Source organism: Bos indicus, chromosome 1, assembly GCF_029378745.1.
Source record: "Bos indicus isolate NIAB-ARS_2022 breed Sahiwal x Tharparkar chromosome 1, NIAB-ARS_B.indTharparkar_mat_pri_1.0, whole genome shotgun sequence".
NCBI lineage: Eukaryota > Metazoa > Chordata > Mammalia > Artiodactyla > Bovidae > Bos > Bos indicus.
In genome coordinates, this window is record NC_091760.1 from 152,645,928 (window position 1) to 152,663,920 (window position 17,993).

Below are 17,993 nucleotides of genomic sequence, written 5' to 3' on the forward strand. Positions count from 1 at the left end.
CCTGCATTGCAGGCAGATTCTTTACCAACTCAGCTATCGGGGAAACCACCGGTGGGGACATCCAAACGCCAGCACCCACATGGCCTTAACAGCACTGAGAGCGGGAATGAAGGCAGGCTGTGGGGTGCGAAAACAAGGCACCAACTCCAAACACGCCTCCTGATAAAGTCACGGCTCTCCTGCACCCCGACCTTCAGCAGGGGGGCCTGGAGATCAGAGGTGCCCATGGCGCCAGGCAGGGCAATGGGCAGACCAGGCGCTTACCTGCCTCGCCACCCTCCGAGCCTCCCAGTAGGGCTTCGAGTCCTCCACGGCCTTGCCGATCTTCTTCACCAGTTCATCCAGCTTCACCGTTGCTTCCACAAGGACAGAGCGGAACTTCTGACGGATATCCTGCAGACAGGAAATTGAGGACAGTTCAGGCTTAAGGAGCCTGTGGAAATCCACCTGACTTCCCCAGAAGCCTCCGGAAGGGCCTCCACTCGACCGGGAAGCCTGTGCATACAAGCCCGTGTCAACAACAACGGCCCCCGAGAGAATCTGGTGTGATACTGCAAGCGTCCCAGCACCTGTGCCAGCTGGCATGGCAGCCCCCGGCTGTACGTGGCTACTGAGCACTTGACCCTGGCTAGTGAGACAGACAGAAGGAGCTTTTCACTTGGTTCATTTTATTTAGATATGCTTAATCAATGAGGCCATGACTACAGCATCAGAGAGAGTAGGTTAGACCACAAAGCTCCGTCCAGGGGAAGATGCCTAACCTGGTCACCCCGGCAGCCTCAGTCCATGATGATGGCAGCACTCGTCACACGCCCACGATGTCCCCAGTCCTGTGACACGGACAACACTAAACAGTGTGTGCCAATTTCCGACAGGCCAGATCCTGTGCTCTGCCTTGGGCTTGGTCCCTGCCTTCAGGACGCCTCTAGTCCGGGGGGGTGAGACGGGGATAAACACAGCCCATCCCCAGAGAGTGTGTGAGGATGAGACCGGCACAGCTGGCGTGGGACCCAGGACCCAGAGCCTCAGCAGGCCAGGTAAGGGGGGTGGGAGACTCACCCTTAGAGGGGGACTCGTGGGGAGCTCCCAGGGGTACCATCCGCACGGAGGCCTGAAGCACGGATGGGAGGAGGGAGACACTGAGTCCAGAGCACCAGCAGAGCCATGCCCACAGCGGAGGGGAGGATTGGGCTGGCGTTTTCCAGAGACTGCAGGAAGCTGGACATCCAGAATGTGGGGAATGGCTAGAGATAAGGGCGGCCACGCCCTCCAGAGATGCCACGAGCCATGCGGGCCTGGACAGGCGTCGGGGAGAGGGGAATCGGGGGTAGGCGGCACCAGGCTTCACTGCACTGTCAAAGTCAGGAAACCAGGTCCACAGATGACCCAAGGAGGAGAAGAATCACAAAGACAGTCTGGTTCCAGCTCTAGGAAGACACTGGAAGGGTTGGTTGGGGCTTCAGAGACCCAGGCCCCTCCACCCCTCCTCCCCCAGGGAGCTGGCCTGGCACGGCCACAGCCTGGGGAGTCTGCGTGCATCAGAGGGGCGATGTGGGCCCTGGGGGAGGAGGAACAGCACATGCTCACCAGCCGCAGGGGGGCCCCAGGAGCAGCCGGCCACCCCACTGGTACACACGTGGTTGTCGCTGGCTGCAAAGGGGCTGCCTCACTATCTGAAAACTGCTTCTAAGCAGAAGATTATATGGACCTCACGGGTCACTGGGAGAGCTCACAGAGGGGTCAGGAAGGCCCTGATCACGCCTAACTCGCTCTCCCCCCATCATTTCGCGCTTGGGCTTTCTAGGTGGGTTTGAAACATACGAACATGGCCTTTGTCTTACACAGAGCATCTCAGCCCCTGGGCGCCCCCATCCTATACCCATGGTCCCTCCCTCCAGTCATGCGTCCTCATCATCAGAAGCTGCTCCGCCTTCCCTCTTCTCTGGCCAGGTCTGCAGTCACGTGCTTCAGCTACAGCTGCTGAGGACAGAACAAGCTAGACTTGTCCTCCAGAGGACACGCCGCGCACGCGCGTGCGGGCCGCCCGGGGACAAGCAAAGCCCTGCTGAGCTGCTGTCGGGCTTGACTTGCAGTCCGTGGGAGGCAACGTGTTGGCTGCAGCTCCAGTCTTTCAGCAGAGACAAGGAACTAAACCGGGTTAAACCTCTATCTACAAGCTCCGATTGAGTCAATTCTTTACGCATCGTTTTTACTACCTATAAAATGGTTCTTTTCCATCTCCTAAGAGCTAACACCTAGATCGGGCAACACAGGGCCCCCATTCCTACCTGGCAACCAGGGGCTAGAAGTAGAGGAGAAGACACCCCTTAGAGAAAGTCCTTTCCAGCCCCGTGCCCTGTGCCTGAGCCACGCCCAGCCTGATTCACCCACTGACCTCCCCTCCCAGCCCTCGGAGACTTCTGATTGCCCAGAGCTGCTACTGGCACCAGTGACTGTAACAGCTGGGTGCCTAACAGCTAGCTCCTGGTCACACAGTAGGTACTCAATAAATGCACACAATGTTTTTTTCCCCCCTGGCATAAAAAGAGACCCATGATTCTACAAGGGGGTGGCTCTGAGGGGCAGCTGACCCAAGGGAGGAAAACCTGCTTTGCAAACACACCCACACACACAACTGCATCTCCAGGCCACAGGCGGGAAAACCGGAGCCCAGATCGTCAGCATGTGACCGGGGGCGGGTCACACTATCTCTCTCCATCCTCTCTGGGAACTGAGAATTGGGCCCCAAACCAGGAGCCCACGGACCCACAGGCCTCGTGCCCTTGGCTGTGTGCTATATACTAAATGGAAATTTTACATAATTAATCCATTTCAGGAAAACTCATATAATTTTATTCTAATTTAGATTCCAAATTCCTCGTAAAGAAACAAAAAAAAAATTTTTTTAATCAAATGATCAGGCAACACTGGGCCCCCATTCCTACCTGGCAACCACTGGTTAAAAGTGGAGAAGACACCCCTTAGAGACGGTCCTTTCCAGTCCCCAGGCCCTGTGACTGAGCCACGCCCAGCCCGCTTCACCCACTGACCTCCCCTTCCCAGCCCTCAGAGACTTCAGATTTGCCCAGAGCTACTCCAGACACCAGCGACTATAATATAAGCCACCTACCTGCGTGAAAGGGCATGCAGGGAGCAGATGGCCAGTCTCCCATGGGGCAGACACAGATGCTTTTATCCATCCGTGTATGCAGTCACTAACAACCTTACCAGCTAAGGTGCTTCGGTTGCTCTTTGTTTTTAGTTGAAGGACAGTTGACTTTCAGGGCTGTGCTAGCTTCAGGTATACAGCACAGAGATCGAGTTGTACCCACCTATCTCTTCTTCCCAGATCCTTCTCCATTCTAGATTACTACAAGATATTGAGTACAGTTCCCCGTGAGTGCCATGGGTGTGATCCACATTGTCCAAAGAGGGAAACTGAGGCACAGCGTGACCAGGGAGCCTGCCCAAGCTCACAAAGCTGGGACGTGGTAGAGCTAAGACTTCACTTTAGACTTCCTCAAGTGATAAATAAATAAGCACCATGTAGTGTGATGGGTACTACAGACCTCGGTCTACATGCTGCAGCAGACACACACCCAGGACGGCCACACCCAGAGAGAGTCATCCCAGCCAGGACTTGCAGAGAGGGGGATTTCACCAGAGAGAGAAGAGGGCATCGCAGCTGAAGGACCAGCAGAGCCAAGGGCAGCAGATGGGAGGGCTGGCAGGAGGAAGGCCACGGGAGCGGCTCCCAGGCTCTGACCTCGAGCCCACGTGCATCGGGAGACAGGGTAGGTTTCTTGAGTAAGCCTCCGTTTACCCGCCAAGCGCCTGCTGTCAGTAACGCCTGAACACCACTCTGCCTCTTCCCTGGGGGTCCCATGGTTAAGAATCCGCACTTACATAGCAGGGAGGGCAGTGTATGATCCCTGGTCGGGTAACTAAGATCCCACAGGCTGTAAGACCAATAAATAAATAAATGGATACGGACAGAAAAGAGGTTTTCTTTTTAAAAAGAAAAGTAAACCTCGGGACTGTGAACAGAACTTTCCAGGCCGCAACAATGCACATGCTGAAGGCTGATTGCAACTTGGTCCTGCCGGGAGGAAGGGGGGCGGGGCAGAGGAGGAAGGAGACTGGAGCCTCCTCTTCCATAGCAGCATGGTGGGGTAAGAACTGAAACGAAATGTCCAGAAGCAGCCACACAAAGCCTGCTGTTTAGAGTGACGGAAATAAATACCTAAATCATCAGCTAAAATGCGTTACACGGATCAATTAAATTGCCTCTAAGAGAGAGAAAGATGGGGCTGGGGTGGGAGGATCGGATACTAGTTGGGAGGGGTTGTTTTGTCTTGTTTTTTGCCCTTTTTAAAATTTGTAGGAAATTACCACAGTGTTTTTGTAAGCAGAAGCATCCGCAGATCAAATCTGGGTTGGGGTCCCCACGTGAATCTGGCAGGCAGATTCAGGGACCACCAGCCTGGTCGAACGTGTGACCATCGAAGGCTGCTGAGTCCAAGAGATATCATTTGACATTAGCGTCTCCCTCCATCAAAGAGGCTGTGCTGCCAGGGATGATGACGCAGGGTTGGCTGGCAGCCAAACAACAACTATTCATCCAAGATGTGTTAAGCACTCAACACAAAGCCAGCCTTCTCCCTGATAAGAGAGCGGACCTAGTTCTTCCACCATTCCACAGAGGGGCACGGCTGTCCGAGTAACAATTCACCATAAAATCCTGAGGTGCGGGAGCCCACAAAACCAACATCTTCCCTGCCTACCCAGCGTAACAGCCCTGACTTTACCGGACCTCACCCTGGTCTCAGAACCGATCGCGTGCCTGGGCATCAGTACAGGATACTCCTACCTTCAGTCATCATTAAGGGAGGGCACAGGACCCATCAGAACCAGTAAGATTTCATTCTGGGACTTTTCTGAAACTGTTAAGAGGAAATTTTTTGTACTGAGATGGCTGAGAAGATGGACTAAAAGCTGGAGCAGACAGCAGCCCTCTGGGCACCATGAGGGGAGAGTCCCCAGAGGCAGGGAGGGAAGGAGTCCTAGTAGCAACGCTTTACAGTCTAACCCTAAACTCCACTTCCCCCGAGCCAAAATGGTTCACACACAGACGCACACAATCGTCACCCCTGCTTCATGTTTTAAGCTAGTTGGAACTGGATTTCTGTCCTTTGCAACTGAACTAAGTCTCTTAAAAAAAAATACTGAAAACTACTGTATGCCTTAAGGTAGTCATGCTGATATACTCAGGGAGGGGAAAGTCAATCACAGTCTATAAAGTGGCACAGTTCTGTAACTAAATACAGGTGATTGCTGGAGGGCTTCTGTAAAGCCATACGTACAAAGAGCTTCTGGGGAACTTAATTCAACCTATTCTGTACAAAGAATTTCTCTCTCTTTTTTTTTTTTTCCAATTCATCTTAAAGCCAGCTGGCCATAACTGAACTTGTACTTTTTGCCTTATTTCCTAGTTCGAGAAAGGACTCCACCATGGCTCTCTGTCATCTACAATTACAAGCAATGTGTCTCCCAAGATCAGAGTTGGGGCTGCTTCCTGGCGTGTCCAGGGAGGACAGCCAACTGTTTCCCTGTGCTTAGTGACCCACGGATAACCTCAGAAGACATCTCGGGAGAAGGAGCAGACCTTTCACTGGTCGAGAAAAATAAGCCACACGCCAGCCAGGGCTGTTTACCAGCGGATTCTTTTTTAGATCAGCATCCGAAGGAGTTCTAAGCCATCCCTTGGCTTGGATGAGACCTCAGAGCTTGCAGTCCGAAAACTGTGTCACATCCATTAGGTGACTCAGACTGAGGGCAGTTTATCCAAGCGGAGAACTGGAGGTGGCACAGGCTCCTGTGTGAACGTGTCGGTGTGTTGGAAACACGGCCCTGGACCAGACAAGAAACCCCGCCACACGAAGCCTGCACCAGGGTGCCCGGGGAGCGGTGGGCAGGCTGGTCACACTGGGGACAAGCCCTTTTTTCTGGCCAACCCAGCCACCTAAGCCTCAATGATCTTGCCTGGAAGATGAGAAGGGCAGCCTCTCCCCTTCACAAAGGCCTCCCCAGAACCTAGCGAGGTGAGGAAAGGACATCAGGTTTTAAAAATAACTGTCCTACAAACTAAAGTCACCGAACTTCAAAAGGTCCCGAGTCATGCCACTTATAAACACACTGCTCCCTGCTTGTGGAAAGATTTCACAGGCATGCTCTGAGCCTCACAAAGACCCTGCAGGGCAGCGTGGCCAGGCTCAGCAAGAAGATCCCCAGTCCCCAGATAAGAGACCTCGGCCCCAGGGAGAAGGGCTGGCCTGGCCCGGGGTCTCGCACGGGGAGTGTCAGTCTACAGAGCATCAACAGATCCCACCTGGCTTTCCCTCACCCATGGTTCTCAAAGTTTGGTCCAGGGAACACGGAGGTAGGGGTCGGGGGTTCCTGGAGACCTTTTCTGGGACTCTGCACGGTCAAAATCATTTTCATAATCAAATTCAATTTAATTTGCCTCTTCCACTTTCGTTCTCTTGTGACTGTTGAATGGAGTTTTCCAGAGACTACCTGATATGTGCCATCACGAGAACGAATGAAGGCAGGAGCAGAAAGGAGAATCCAGCTCTCCTATTAAGCCCGATAGGAAAGAGACTTGCAAAAGCCACAAAATGACGGCTTTCTTTTCACAATTTTTTTGGGGGGTTAAGTTATTTTGATAAGATATACATGTAATAGGGTTAAGTTATTAAGATATGCATGTAATAGGCTTATTACTGTCACTTTTAATGAATGAATACAGTTTTAAAAATAAAAATTCATTTAAAAATGAATACAGTTTTTAAAAATGGGTAATAGATGCTACCCATAAAAACAGAATCTCTCTGAAATGCTCAGTGATCACAGGAGCATGAAAGGAACCTGGGGCCCAAAAGCACCAGGTCAGCTGGTGGCCCCAAATCACACCCGCCCCACCCACGCCCTGGGCCGCCCCGCAGAGACCCCGCTGGAGGGGAACACGGGTGTGTGTTCAGTAACAGCAAAGCAGCTATTCGTTCTCGGGCCCTCCTTCACCCCTTCTGATTTTCCCAAGGAGAAAGCCTGCATTGGGAGCCACTCTGATTCTTCACATTTGCTCATCTCCCTTCTAAGAGAGGAGGAGTTGGTCAGGCTCAGAGCCTTCCCTGGAGAAGGGAATCTGCTAAGAATTTGATAAGCAAACTGATACAGTCACTGGAAACAAGAGAGCGCTGCTCTCAAAGTCAGCAAGCAGGGCTTATCCACGTGATTCTTCGCTAAAAACCTTGCTTTAAACAAAATTATTTCCCTCTGATGGCTTTTCACTTACAGTCATTAAGTCTCACTTTCAAACAAAGGACAAATGTGAATCCACGTGGGAAAAAAAAATACAGAACAAGAATAAAGCAGAAATTATGACAGAAGCAGAAGAACAAGAGATTTGGGATGTAAAGTCTCTGTAGCAGGAACATTCCAGAATTCCAAGGTGCAAGGCACCATCAGACACGCTCTGACTTCCCAACCAGTTCTAAGGTAACCGGCATGTTTTTAATGCTTCCCCCCCACCCATCCAATCTATTCTTTAAGAGCACTTGTGGCAGCTGCTAAAACACAAAGAACCCACTTTCCCGGGGCTTCGGTGAGAAGGATCAAGCACCCCCCAGGCTGTCTGCTGAGCTTTCTGCAACACCGGAGATGCTCTGAGTTTGCACAGGGCTTGGCAGAGGCCACCGGCCACACGTGGCTAAATGAAAACTTGATGTGTGCTTAGTGCGGCTGACTGGATACCGTATTAAACTGTCATTTTTAAAGTAGAACTCGAGTCTCCCCACAGGGCTGGTGACTGCCATCCTGGGCGGCACAGGTCCGGCTCCTGAACCCAGATTCCACTCTGTGCTCTGCCTGCAGGGATCCAGCCACGCTTCTGGGTCCCCCTGCTACCTGCCCTCCTTGCCTCTCCTGACCCAGGGAGTAGCCATCACTAGCCCTGGGGGATGGACGGGCAGCCGGGAGGATCTGATTTCAGCTCTGGCAATTTTGCAGCAGAGGCAGAAGTGGAAAGACTGTGCCTGGGGCAGAGCCAGGGTCTAGGGTGCCAAGGCAAGAGGCCCCCAGAGCTGGGAGGGGGGCAGAGAAGGGCTGCAAGGGCAGGAGCCCCCAGGGAGCCAGGGCCAGCCCCACAGGGACCACAGCACCCCCGCCCAGCACCGCACAGGCCCAATCACCCAACAGCAATTTTCACCCAACCAGGGAGCCTGGGAAGACAGGGGCAAAGGGATGGGAACATACATGGAAAAAAAAGAAAGAAAGAAAATGGGGAGATAGCACCAGGGCCTCCCAGTTGGGAAGCAGCAGAATCGCGGCTAGGGACTGGTGCCCAGCTCTATGCCTCTGCCCACCTTTCTGCCCCACCTTGAACTCCAACTTCTTGGGGCATCTCCCAAACCCAGCTTCTTTAGGGACTGTGCCCCGCACATAAGGAGGATCCTGCTGCCGTGCTTCTGACATACAATCCTCTCCCGAGGGCCAGAATGGAAGAAGCCAGAGGAGGGCAAGATGAGGACACAGAGGTGCCCACGGACAGGGAAGAGCAAGCAAATGAGAGGAGAGCAGGCGGAGGGTGCAGGAGACAACCTGGGATCCTGACCCTGACTCTGAAATCACCCAGCCAGATCCCTTACCAACCCAGCCAAGGCTGCTCTGTGGGGGAGGCCCGCAGCCCGGCGAGTCACCGCGCTGGGCCCACAGGTGCTGGGACGCTCGGAGCGCCTGCTCAAGGCTCTGCAACGCCTTCCCTTCCCGGGGGTCCCCCTCCCTTCCGCCTTTCAGAAACCCCATCTTTTACTTAAGCTGCTTGAGTGGTTTGGGGTACAATAGAGGGGATTCTAGCCCCAGCTCCAGGCCCAGGGCAGGCCCCAAGCAGCCGAGCAGCCAACAAGGCCAGCCCTGCTTCCTCTTTCCACACCAGCACACCAGCTGTCCGGGTTCTGCACCAGCAAGAACTTCCTCCCACCGAGAGAGGAGAAGAGGAAAGAAGCAGTGCTGGTCAGCATGGTTTCCTGTACAAGCTGGCCTCCTCCAAGGTGTTCAAGCATCTGAAAGCTTTTTTTAGGCCTAAGCAGAACCAAGTTCCTCCCAGGCACAAAGGCTGTGCTCTAGAACTCTGATTTAACTAGAGGAAGTTTCCAAACAAGCAGATGAGGACCTCTCCCGTTCCCAGAACACACAGCCGGCACAGCTACCTGCCCTGGGACACACTGCTGATGCTGCTAAGTCACTTCAGTCGTGTCCGACTCTGTGTGACCCCATAGATGGCAGCCCACCAGGCTCCCCTGTCCCTGGGATTCTCCAGGCAAAAACACTGGAGTGGGTTGCCATTTCCTTTTCCAATGCATGAAAGTGAAAAGTGAAAGTGAAGTCACTCAGTCGTGTCCGACTCTCAGCGACCCCATGGACTGCAGCCCACCAGGCTCCTCTGTCCATGGGATTTTCCAGGCAAGAGTACTGGAGTGGGGTGCCATTGCCTTCTCCCCAGGGACACGCAGCCTTGGCCAAAATCAAGATGCCACTGCCATTTGCAGGCTGAGTTAAGAGAGTTGGTGGGTCTGGGAACGCAGAAAAGGCTCTTTTTTAAATATTTTTAAAATAGTTCAGACTTGGGGAAAATGAGGGTAAGATGCAGACATGATGGCCTTTAGCCTGAGACATTTCAGTGTGTACTTCTTAAAAATGAGGACGTTCTCTTACATAACCAAAGTAAGATGATCACAATCAGAAACTTAAAACTGATACAATGCCACTAATCTGATCTGTGATTTTGTTCAAATTGTGCTGTCCCACCAACATCTTTTACAGTGAAAGTGTTAGTTGCTCAGCTGTGTCCAACTCTTTGCAACCCCAAGGACTCTAGCCCACCAGGCTCCTCTGTCCATGGAATTCCCCAGGCAAGAATACTGGAGTGGGTTGTTGCTATTCAGTTGCTCAGTCATGTCTGACTCTTTGTGACCCCATGGACTGCTGCATGACAGGCTTCCCTGTCCATCACCAACTCCCGGAGCTTGCTCAAACTCATCTCCATTGAGTCGGTGATGCCATTCAACTGTCTCATCCTCTGTCCTCCCCTTCTCCTCCTGCCTTCAATCTTTCCCAGCATCAGGGTCTTTTCTAAGGAGTCAGTTCTCATCAGGAGGCCAAAGTATTGGAGCTTCAGCATCAGTCATTCCAACGAACATTCAGGGATGATTTCCTTTAGGACTGACTGGTTTGATTTCCTTGCTGTCCAAGGGACTCTCAAGAGTCTTCTCCAACACCACAGTTCAAAACCATCAGTTCTTCGGTGCTCAGCCTTCTTTATGGTCCAACTCTCACATCAGAGAAGTAGATATTTTTCCGGAATTCTCTTGCTTTTTCTATGAGCCAATGGATGTTGGCAATTTGATCTCTGGCTCCTCGGCCTTTTCTAAGTCCAGCTTGAACATCTGGAAGTTCTCAGTTCACGTACTGTTGCAGCCTAGCTTGGAGAATTTTGAGCATTACTTTGCTAGAGTGTAAAATGAGTGCAATTGTGTGGTAGTTTGAACTTTCTTTGGCATTGCCTTTCTTTGGGATTGGAATGAAAACTGACCTTTTCCAGTCCTGTGACCACTGCTGAGTTTTCCCAATTTGCTGGCATACTGAGTGCAGCACTTTCACAGCATCATCTTTTAGGATTTGAAATAGCTCAGTTGAAATTCCATCACCTCCACTAGCTTTGTTCATAGTGATGCTTCCTAAGGCCCACTTGACCTCACGTTCCAGGATGTCTGGCTCTAGGTGAGTGGTCACACCATTGTGATTGAATGGGTCATTAAGATCTTTTTTGTACAGTTCGTCTGTGTATTCTGCCACCTCTTCTAATATCTTCTGCTTCTGTTAGGTCTGTACTGTTTCTGTACTTTATCAAGCCCATCTTTGCATAAAATGTCCCCTTGGTATCTCTAATTTTCTTGAAGAGATCTCTATTCTTTCCCACTCTACCCACTGGAGTGGGTAGCCATTCCCTTCTCCAGGGGAATCTTCCCGACCCAGAGATCGAACCTGGGTCTCCTACGTTGCAGGAAGACTCTTCATCATCTGAGCCAACATCTTTTACAGCAAAGGAAGAAAAGGTATTTTTTCCTGGTCCAGGATCCAGTCCAGCGCTCACACAGGATCTAGTTGTCAAACTCTCTCTAGTTTCTCGAATCTGGAAGTGTTCTTCAGTTTTTCATGGCCTTGATAGTTTTCAATAATATGAACCAGTTATTTTATAGAATCTCACTTTGGGAAAGACTCACTTTCAAATCATCATTTTTTTGTCAACGTTACATAGGCAGGAGCCACCAGAATGGAATCTAACCAATAAAAATATGTATGCTTAGGACTTTGCTGGCAATGCAGTGGATAAGAATCTGCCCACCAATAAATGGGACACGGGTTCAATCCCTGGCCGGGGAAGAGCCCAAAGCCACCAGGCAACTAAGCCCAAGGGCCACAACCACTGAGACCACCAGCTGCGGCTGCGGAAGCCGGTGGCCCTGGAGCCCGCGCTCCCCAACCAGAGAAGCCGCCGCCGAGAAGCCTGCACACCGCAGAGGAGGGGCGTCGCCGCGCCCGGCAACTGGAGCAAGCCCGCACGCAGCAAGGGGGCCCAGCCCAGCCAGAACTAAATCGTCCACTTTTAAACTGTTAAACATATTTTAAAAATTGTAAACTGTTAAAATATACATATATATATACTTAAATAGCATAAGGTCCAAAGCACCACAAAGGAGAAAACCCTTTAATCTTCAGGGACAAGGGTCAGTGGTTTGAGGCCCTAGAAGAGGGACAGAAGTTACATAACCACACACACACTCTCTCTCTTTCACATACACACACACTCTCACATACATACACACACACTCTCTCTCTCACAAATACACACACACATACACACACTCACACACACACATACACTCTCTCTCTCACATACACACACACTCTAACATACACACTCTCACACACTCACACTTACACATACACACACTGACACACACACACACACTCTCTCTTTCACATACACACACACTCTCACATACATACACACACACTCTCTCTCACAAATACACACACACATACACACTCACACACACATATACACTCTCTCATATACACACACACTCTCACAAACATACACACTCTCACACACTCACACTTACACACACTGACACACACATACACACTCTCTCACATACATACATACACACTCACACATTTACACACACACTGACACACACACAAATATACAGACACACACACAAATACACACACTGACACTCTCTCACAAACATACATACACACACTCTCTCTCTCTCACATACACACTCACACACTTACACACACACAAAGCAGAGAAGGCTGACAGGACTTGCTGCCGTTTCATTCAGGGCCAAACACGTGTTTTTAAACCCACAGGATTCTTTATGTGAGAGGAGGCAGAATTGCTGAAATGGTGGCATTTTACAAGAGTTCAACCACAAGTGAACTATTTTCCATGTCTACGCTGAGAGGCCTAACATATTTCCTCAACCTGAAGACCCACTTTTTCCCCCACGCTTGCAAATACCAGATCTCAGATGGATCGTAAAGTTAATGCACACGTTTATCAGGAGTGACGCGTCAGCCAGGCATCAAGTGGTCCTGCGTCACAAGGTCTGTTTCAGAATGAACACGAGTGTGGGCACCAGGGCGGTGCGGCGAGTTCAGAGCCGGCCTCGGGCGCTCCGGGGACCAGGCAGCACAGCCTCCCTGGAAAGCACGCAGCCCCCGCCCAGCACTGCAGGCAAGACGCTGCCCACTCCTCCTGGAGGACCTTTCTCCTGACACAGCTCACAGAAGGAAGAGAGGGCGGAGGACGCAAAGGATCCAAAGTTAAAATCCACCGCCGCTGCTGTGAGAGACGTGGGAAGGACCCACAAGAGAGGGCTGAAAACGTCAGAAGAGGCTGCTTCTAGCAGAACTGGAAGCGGGAAGGAGCGAGGCAAAGGACTTTCATTTTCTCAAGGGCTCTTCTTCGACTGTGCACAAGTATGGCTTCAGCACAGATTCACCAGCGTTTTTTATTTCCCCGTGATCAAGACTGAGGACGACTCAGCCCATTCAGCATGTTGCTAGATTCAAACCAAAGTCTCTGTCCTGCCAGTAAACTGGTACAGCCACTGTGGAAAAGAGCATGAAAGTTCCTCAGTCAACTAAAAACAGCTGCCACCTGATCCAGCAGTCCTGCTCCTGGGCATGTATCTGGAGGAAACGAAAGCCATCGTTCAAAAAGATGCACGTACTCCTGTGATCACAGCAACACTATGACCTGGAAACAACATGAAAGCCCTTCAAAGGGGAATGGATAAAAAAGACGCGTGAGCATGCGTTAATGTGGGGGGTTTCCCAGGCGGCTCAGTGGCAAAGAATCTGCCTGTTTGATCCCTAGTTTGGGAAGATCCCCTGGAGAAGGAAATGGCAATGGAAGGAAATGGATTTCTCTTGTCTGGGAAATCCCACGGACAGAGGAGCCTGTCGGGCTATAGTGCCTGAGGTCACAAAAGAGATTGATACAACTTGGTGACTAAACAACAATATATATGTGTGTATGTATGTGTATGCGTGTGTACGTATGTGTGTGTATGTGTGTGTATGCGTGTGTATGTGTGTATGCGTGTGTATGTGTGTATGCATGTGTGTGTGCGTGTGTATGTGTGTGTATGCGTGTGTATGTATGTGTATGTGTGTGTATATGTGTGTGCTTGTCTATATTAATACACACAGTGGAATACTACTCAGCCATAAAAAAGAATGAAATAATGCCATCTGCAGCAACATGGGTGAACCTAGAGATGATCATACTAAGCGAGGTAAGCCAGACAAAGACAGGTACCGTGTGATGTCATTTCCAAGTGTGATCTAAAATACAACACAGGGGCTTCCCTGGTGGTCCAGCGGGTAGGACTGCTCTCCCACTGCAGGGGGAGGGGTTCGATCCCTGGCTGGGGAACTAAGATTCCACATGCCGCACAGTGTGGCCCCAAAAATAAAAGAATAAAAAGGACTTCCCCGGTGGTCCAGTGGCTAAGATTCCACGCTCCCAACGCAGGGGGCCAGGGTTGGATCCCCGGTTAGGGACCTAGATCCCACATGCAGTAAAGATCCCACATGGCACAATGAAGACACGGCCCAGCCGAGTAAAATAAACACACAAAATACGACAGGAAGGAGCTTACCTACACAGAGAAACAGACTCAAAGGCACGGAGAACAGAGGCATGGGTGCCGAGGGGCAGGTGGGGCAGAGACGGGATGGAGTTTGGGATTAGCAGGTGCAAACTCATATAATGGATAAACAACATCATTAAATAACATCATTATATAAGATGTTCATCATCTTATATAATGGATGAACAACCAGGTCCTGCTGCGCAGGGAACCGTATTCAATATCCTGCGATAAACTATAATGGAAAAGAATATGAAAAAGAATGCATATATACGTATAACTGAACCACTTTGCCATGTGGCAGAAATTAACACCACACTGTCAATCAACTATATTTCAATAAAACAAATCATGTTTTAAAGTCTCAGTCATTCACTATCAGGGATGGCAAAGCTTTTGCCCGTCATCTAACTCAGAGGCTGCCACTGCACAGAGCGGGTAACTGAAGCCTCCCCCTTGCCAAGGATGTATATCTGGCGAGTGTCAGGGCAGAGACTGAACACCTGGTCCCCAAGTCCTAGATCAGTGTTCCTCCACCTCACCAGCCTCGGTGGGGACCTCAGAGGATGCACCTTCCAAAACCCACAAACACACATCTTAAAACTACTTCAGCGCCTGGACTCCAGCCTCAGACTCCTGGATCGAAATCCTGGGTCCTCATCCCACTGGCCGGGTGGCCCAGGAAAACTGGCTTGGTCTCTCAGCTCCTCTGTGTCCCAGCACCATCCTCAAGAGCTGCTGTGAGAACTAACCTATATAAAACCACTTAGGACAATGCTTGGAATGCAATCAGCTTTCGATAAACAGTAGTGATTTTTATGGAGGTGTTGTCATTCAATAAACAGCAACGGTTAGACAGGAAAGGACCACAGTTGGTTGAACACTTTACATGGTAGGTACAGGGCCAGGCACTTTATGATCATCACCTTATTTAATCCTTAACAGCTCTGCAAGATAGGTATTGCCCTTCCTCCTTCCAAGAGAAGGAAATGAAAAACCTGGAAAAGCTAAAAACCTTGCCAAGACTGCATAGCTTACAAAGAGGCAGGGGGAGGATTCAAATCTAGATTTCCTGAAGGGCCACATCCACGCTTTTCTTGTATCAGCTCTAAAACAAGTTTTCCTATGCTTTTTCCATCCCAAGTTTCATAGCATTCAAGTACGATTTGCTTAAACAAGTTCCAACCTGGAGGGGGGGGCGGGGAGGCGGCGGCGGTTGTTGGATCCAATTTCTAGCAAACGCCTACACCACCAGGATCCTATGTCTGCAGCGGGAACGCTAGCAAAATCCAGGGCAGGGGAAGAACGCAGCATGTCCAAAGCTGCCCAAGGGGTTTAAGAACCTTCCCCCTGGATTTATAAAGTGTCTGTCTAGCTATTGTACTCCGGGGCCCTGGGAGCCACTCATTTTTTATAATAGGCGTCGAAGCCGCGGCATAATATTCTCTCAGACAGAATTTTAAAGAAGTGGGGCAAAGCAGCAAAGAATCCCTTATGGCAGAAGCCATAGCGCTGCCCGAAATGGCTTGCTGTTGCTTTAACTGCCGCTGGCTGGTTTAAGGGTCACTGAGAGGAATAATCAAAGTCCTTCCTCTGCTGGCTGGTTAACCATTAAAGCAACTCAGCAAGGCCCCGTGAACCGCGGCTGTTCCTGAAGCCGATGGACTTCTGCCGGCTTCGGTCTCAGTGCTACCACCCAGAGCGTGGACGTTCTGAAGGGGCTCAAATGCCTTGGCACTGACCCCGTCCAGAGATGGAGTGTAGGCCCGTCCTCCTGAATCTGCTGGGCTCCTGGCTGCCTGGAGCAACAGATCACCGCGAAAGTGCCGCTGTGGGACCCGGAAGGCTCTGGTGTTTCCACCTGGTCATCCTGAGACACCCACTGCGGGTAGCCAGACACCGCGAGGAAGTCGGAGCGCCTGGGACCGCCAGGCTGGGGCAGTCGGATGGAAACACGGACCAGCTGAGCCTGCAGCCAAGACCCAGAATCTACGGCCAGACACCATGGCGGGGGAGGCGGGGGGTGGGGGGGGGCGCGCTCCTCAGACAACCAGTCCAGCCAGGCCTTCGGATGAGCGCACCCAACTGACATCCTGGCTACAAGTGCATGAGACTCCTCCAGCGAGGACCACCCCACAGAGCTCACTCCAAATTCCCGATCCACAAATCATGGGCAAGAGAAAGCATTTGATTTGGGGTAAAGAAGTTTGGGGGTAATTTGTTAGGTACAAACAGGAGCTAGGACCATGAGGAAGGATATTTCTTCTTCAAAAAAAGCTAAAAACCAGAGAGAAAATGTCAGATCTGCCGGTTTCAAATTTATCAGAATGAAGTTGAAGCCTTTTGTGTGCTAGCAACAAAAGGGTCAGGTGGGCAAAGACACCCGAACTCCGTTCATCACGTTGCGCGTGACTCTGACCCCACACGATAGGCGTTTACATTAAGCGGATTTGGCTGCGGTGAGAAGACTCAGCAGCAGACGTTCCTGTGATTGTCTTCCTGACGGCGATTCCTACCTGTCAGAGCTAACGCTAATGTCTCTTGGATAATCCAGCAAAACACAGCATAGGAAAAAAGTCAGGCCAGAAGAGATCAAAATTGTTTTCTGTCTTCCTTTAAGGAAATGAAAGAGGCTGATTCTCTGAGCTCTCTAAGAGCACCTTTGCAAATCTGCAAATGACCATGAGACTCTTGGTTAAGATGTGTTGCATAAAAGGGATACAGCCTCTGCTTTAGAAGCATCTATGTGGTGATAGGCAGATTAAGTAACTTTCAGAGATGGAGGGCTGGGTGAAGGTATCTGGGATGCCTGCCAAATGATGAGGTTCAAGAGATGTTTAATTCATCCAGCCAACACACACACACAAATACACTGCTATGTGAAAAGTCTCTACAATAAATGCTCAGAAGGAAAAACAATAGTTCAATATTAAAAGGCTGCAGCCCACAGGGACCACAGCTCTCCGCCAACAGGGGGATCTGAAGATTCTCTCAACTGTGGGGACAACGGTTCCGCCAACCCTCGGAGCCTGTCTTCTTTTGAGGTGATGACACCCTAGACATCTTGCAGCCAGAGGGAAGGTACCCGGATAACGCTGGGGACACAGTCGGGTCCCGGTACTGCAACAGCAGGCGCCCAGGTTCCCACGATGGTGCCAGGAAAGTTTACATACTATCTGTAGAATTGTTTAAAAGGAAGACAGCTGATTTGTTTTCAGGCAGCAGACTCCATCTCAACATCGACAGCTATTTCTATATTCTAGCCAACAGCCTGCACTAATATCATTTTCCCTAAGTGACATTATAGTGACTGACACTGTCCAAGGGCTGTATGTACCCGCAAGTCTTTATCCATGTAGAAAGGATGCTGCTACTCAAATCCATATACTAAGTTTGACTATGTAAACATTCTTAATATCTGGAATGTTTCCCACTGTTCTATCTTGGGGATTGTTTTGTATTGTTACAAATGAGGGTGTCTTGGCTGCAAACAGCCCTACAAGGCCTTTAAGGCTCTTTTCAACCCTCCATGTATTACCACGTGAGAGTTTAACAATACAATAATTCACCAAGCAAACCCACCAACATCAGGATTTATCCACAGTTAGGGCAGGCACTACCAATCTAGAAATTTTTTCCTACCAGCCCTCATCGTTCCTGAAATTCCTTCCATGAAAATTCATTTCTTTGATTCATAAAGATTTC

General features: G+C 50.5%; 1 protein-coding gene across 1 annotated transcript in view; it reads right to left on the bottom strand.

Moving 5' to 3' along the window:
• Window positions 1–17,993, bottom strand: part of SH3BP5 (SH3 domain binding protein 5) — an 81,579-nt gene that overhangs the window by 50,350 nt on the left and 13,236 nt on the right. Inside the window, exon 3 of the mRNA XM_019964358.2 lies at window positions 265–393. Within this exon, the coding sequence (XP_019819917.1) occupies window positions 265–393 (129 nt within the window). The remainder of the gene's footprint in view (window positions 1–264; window positions 394–17,993) is intronic.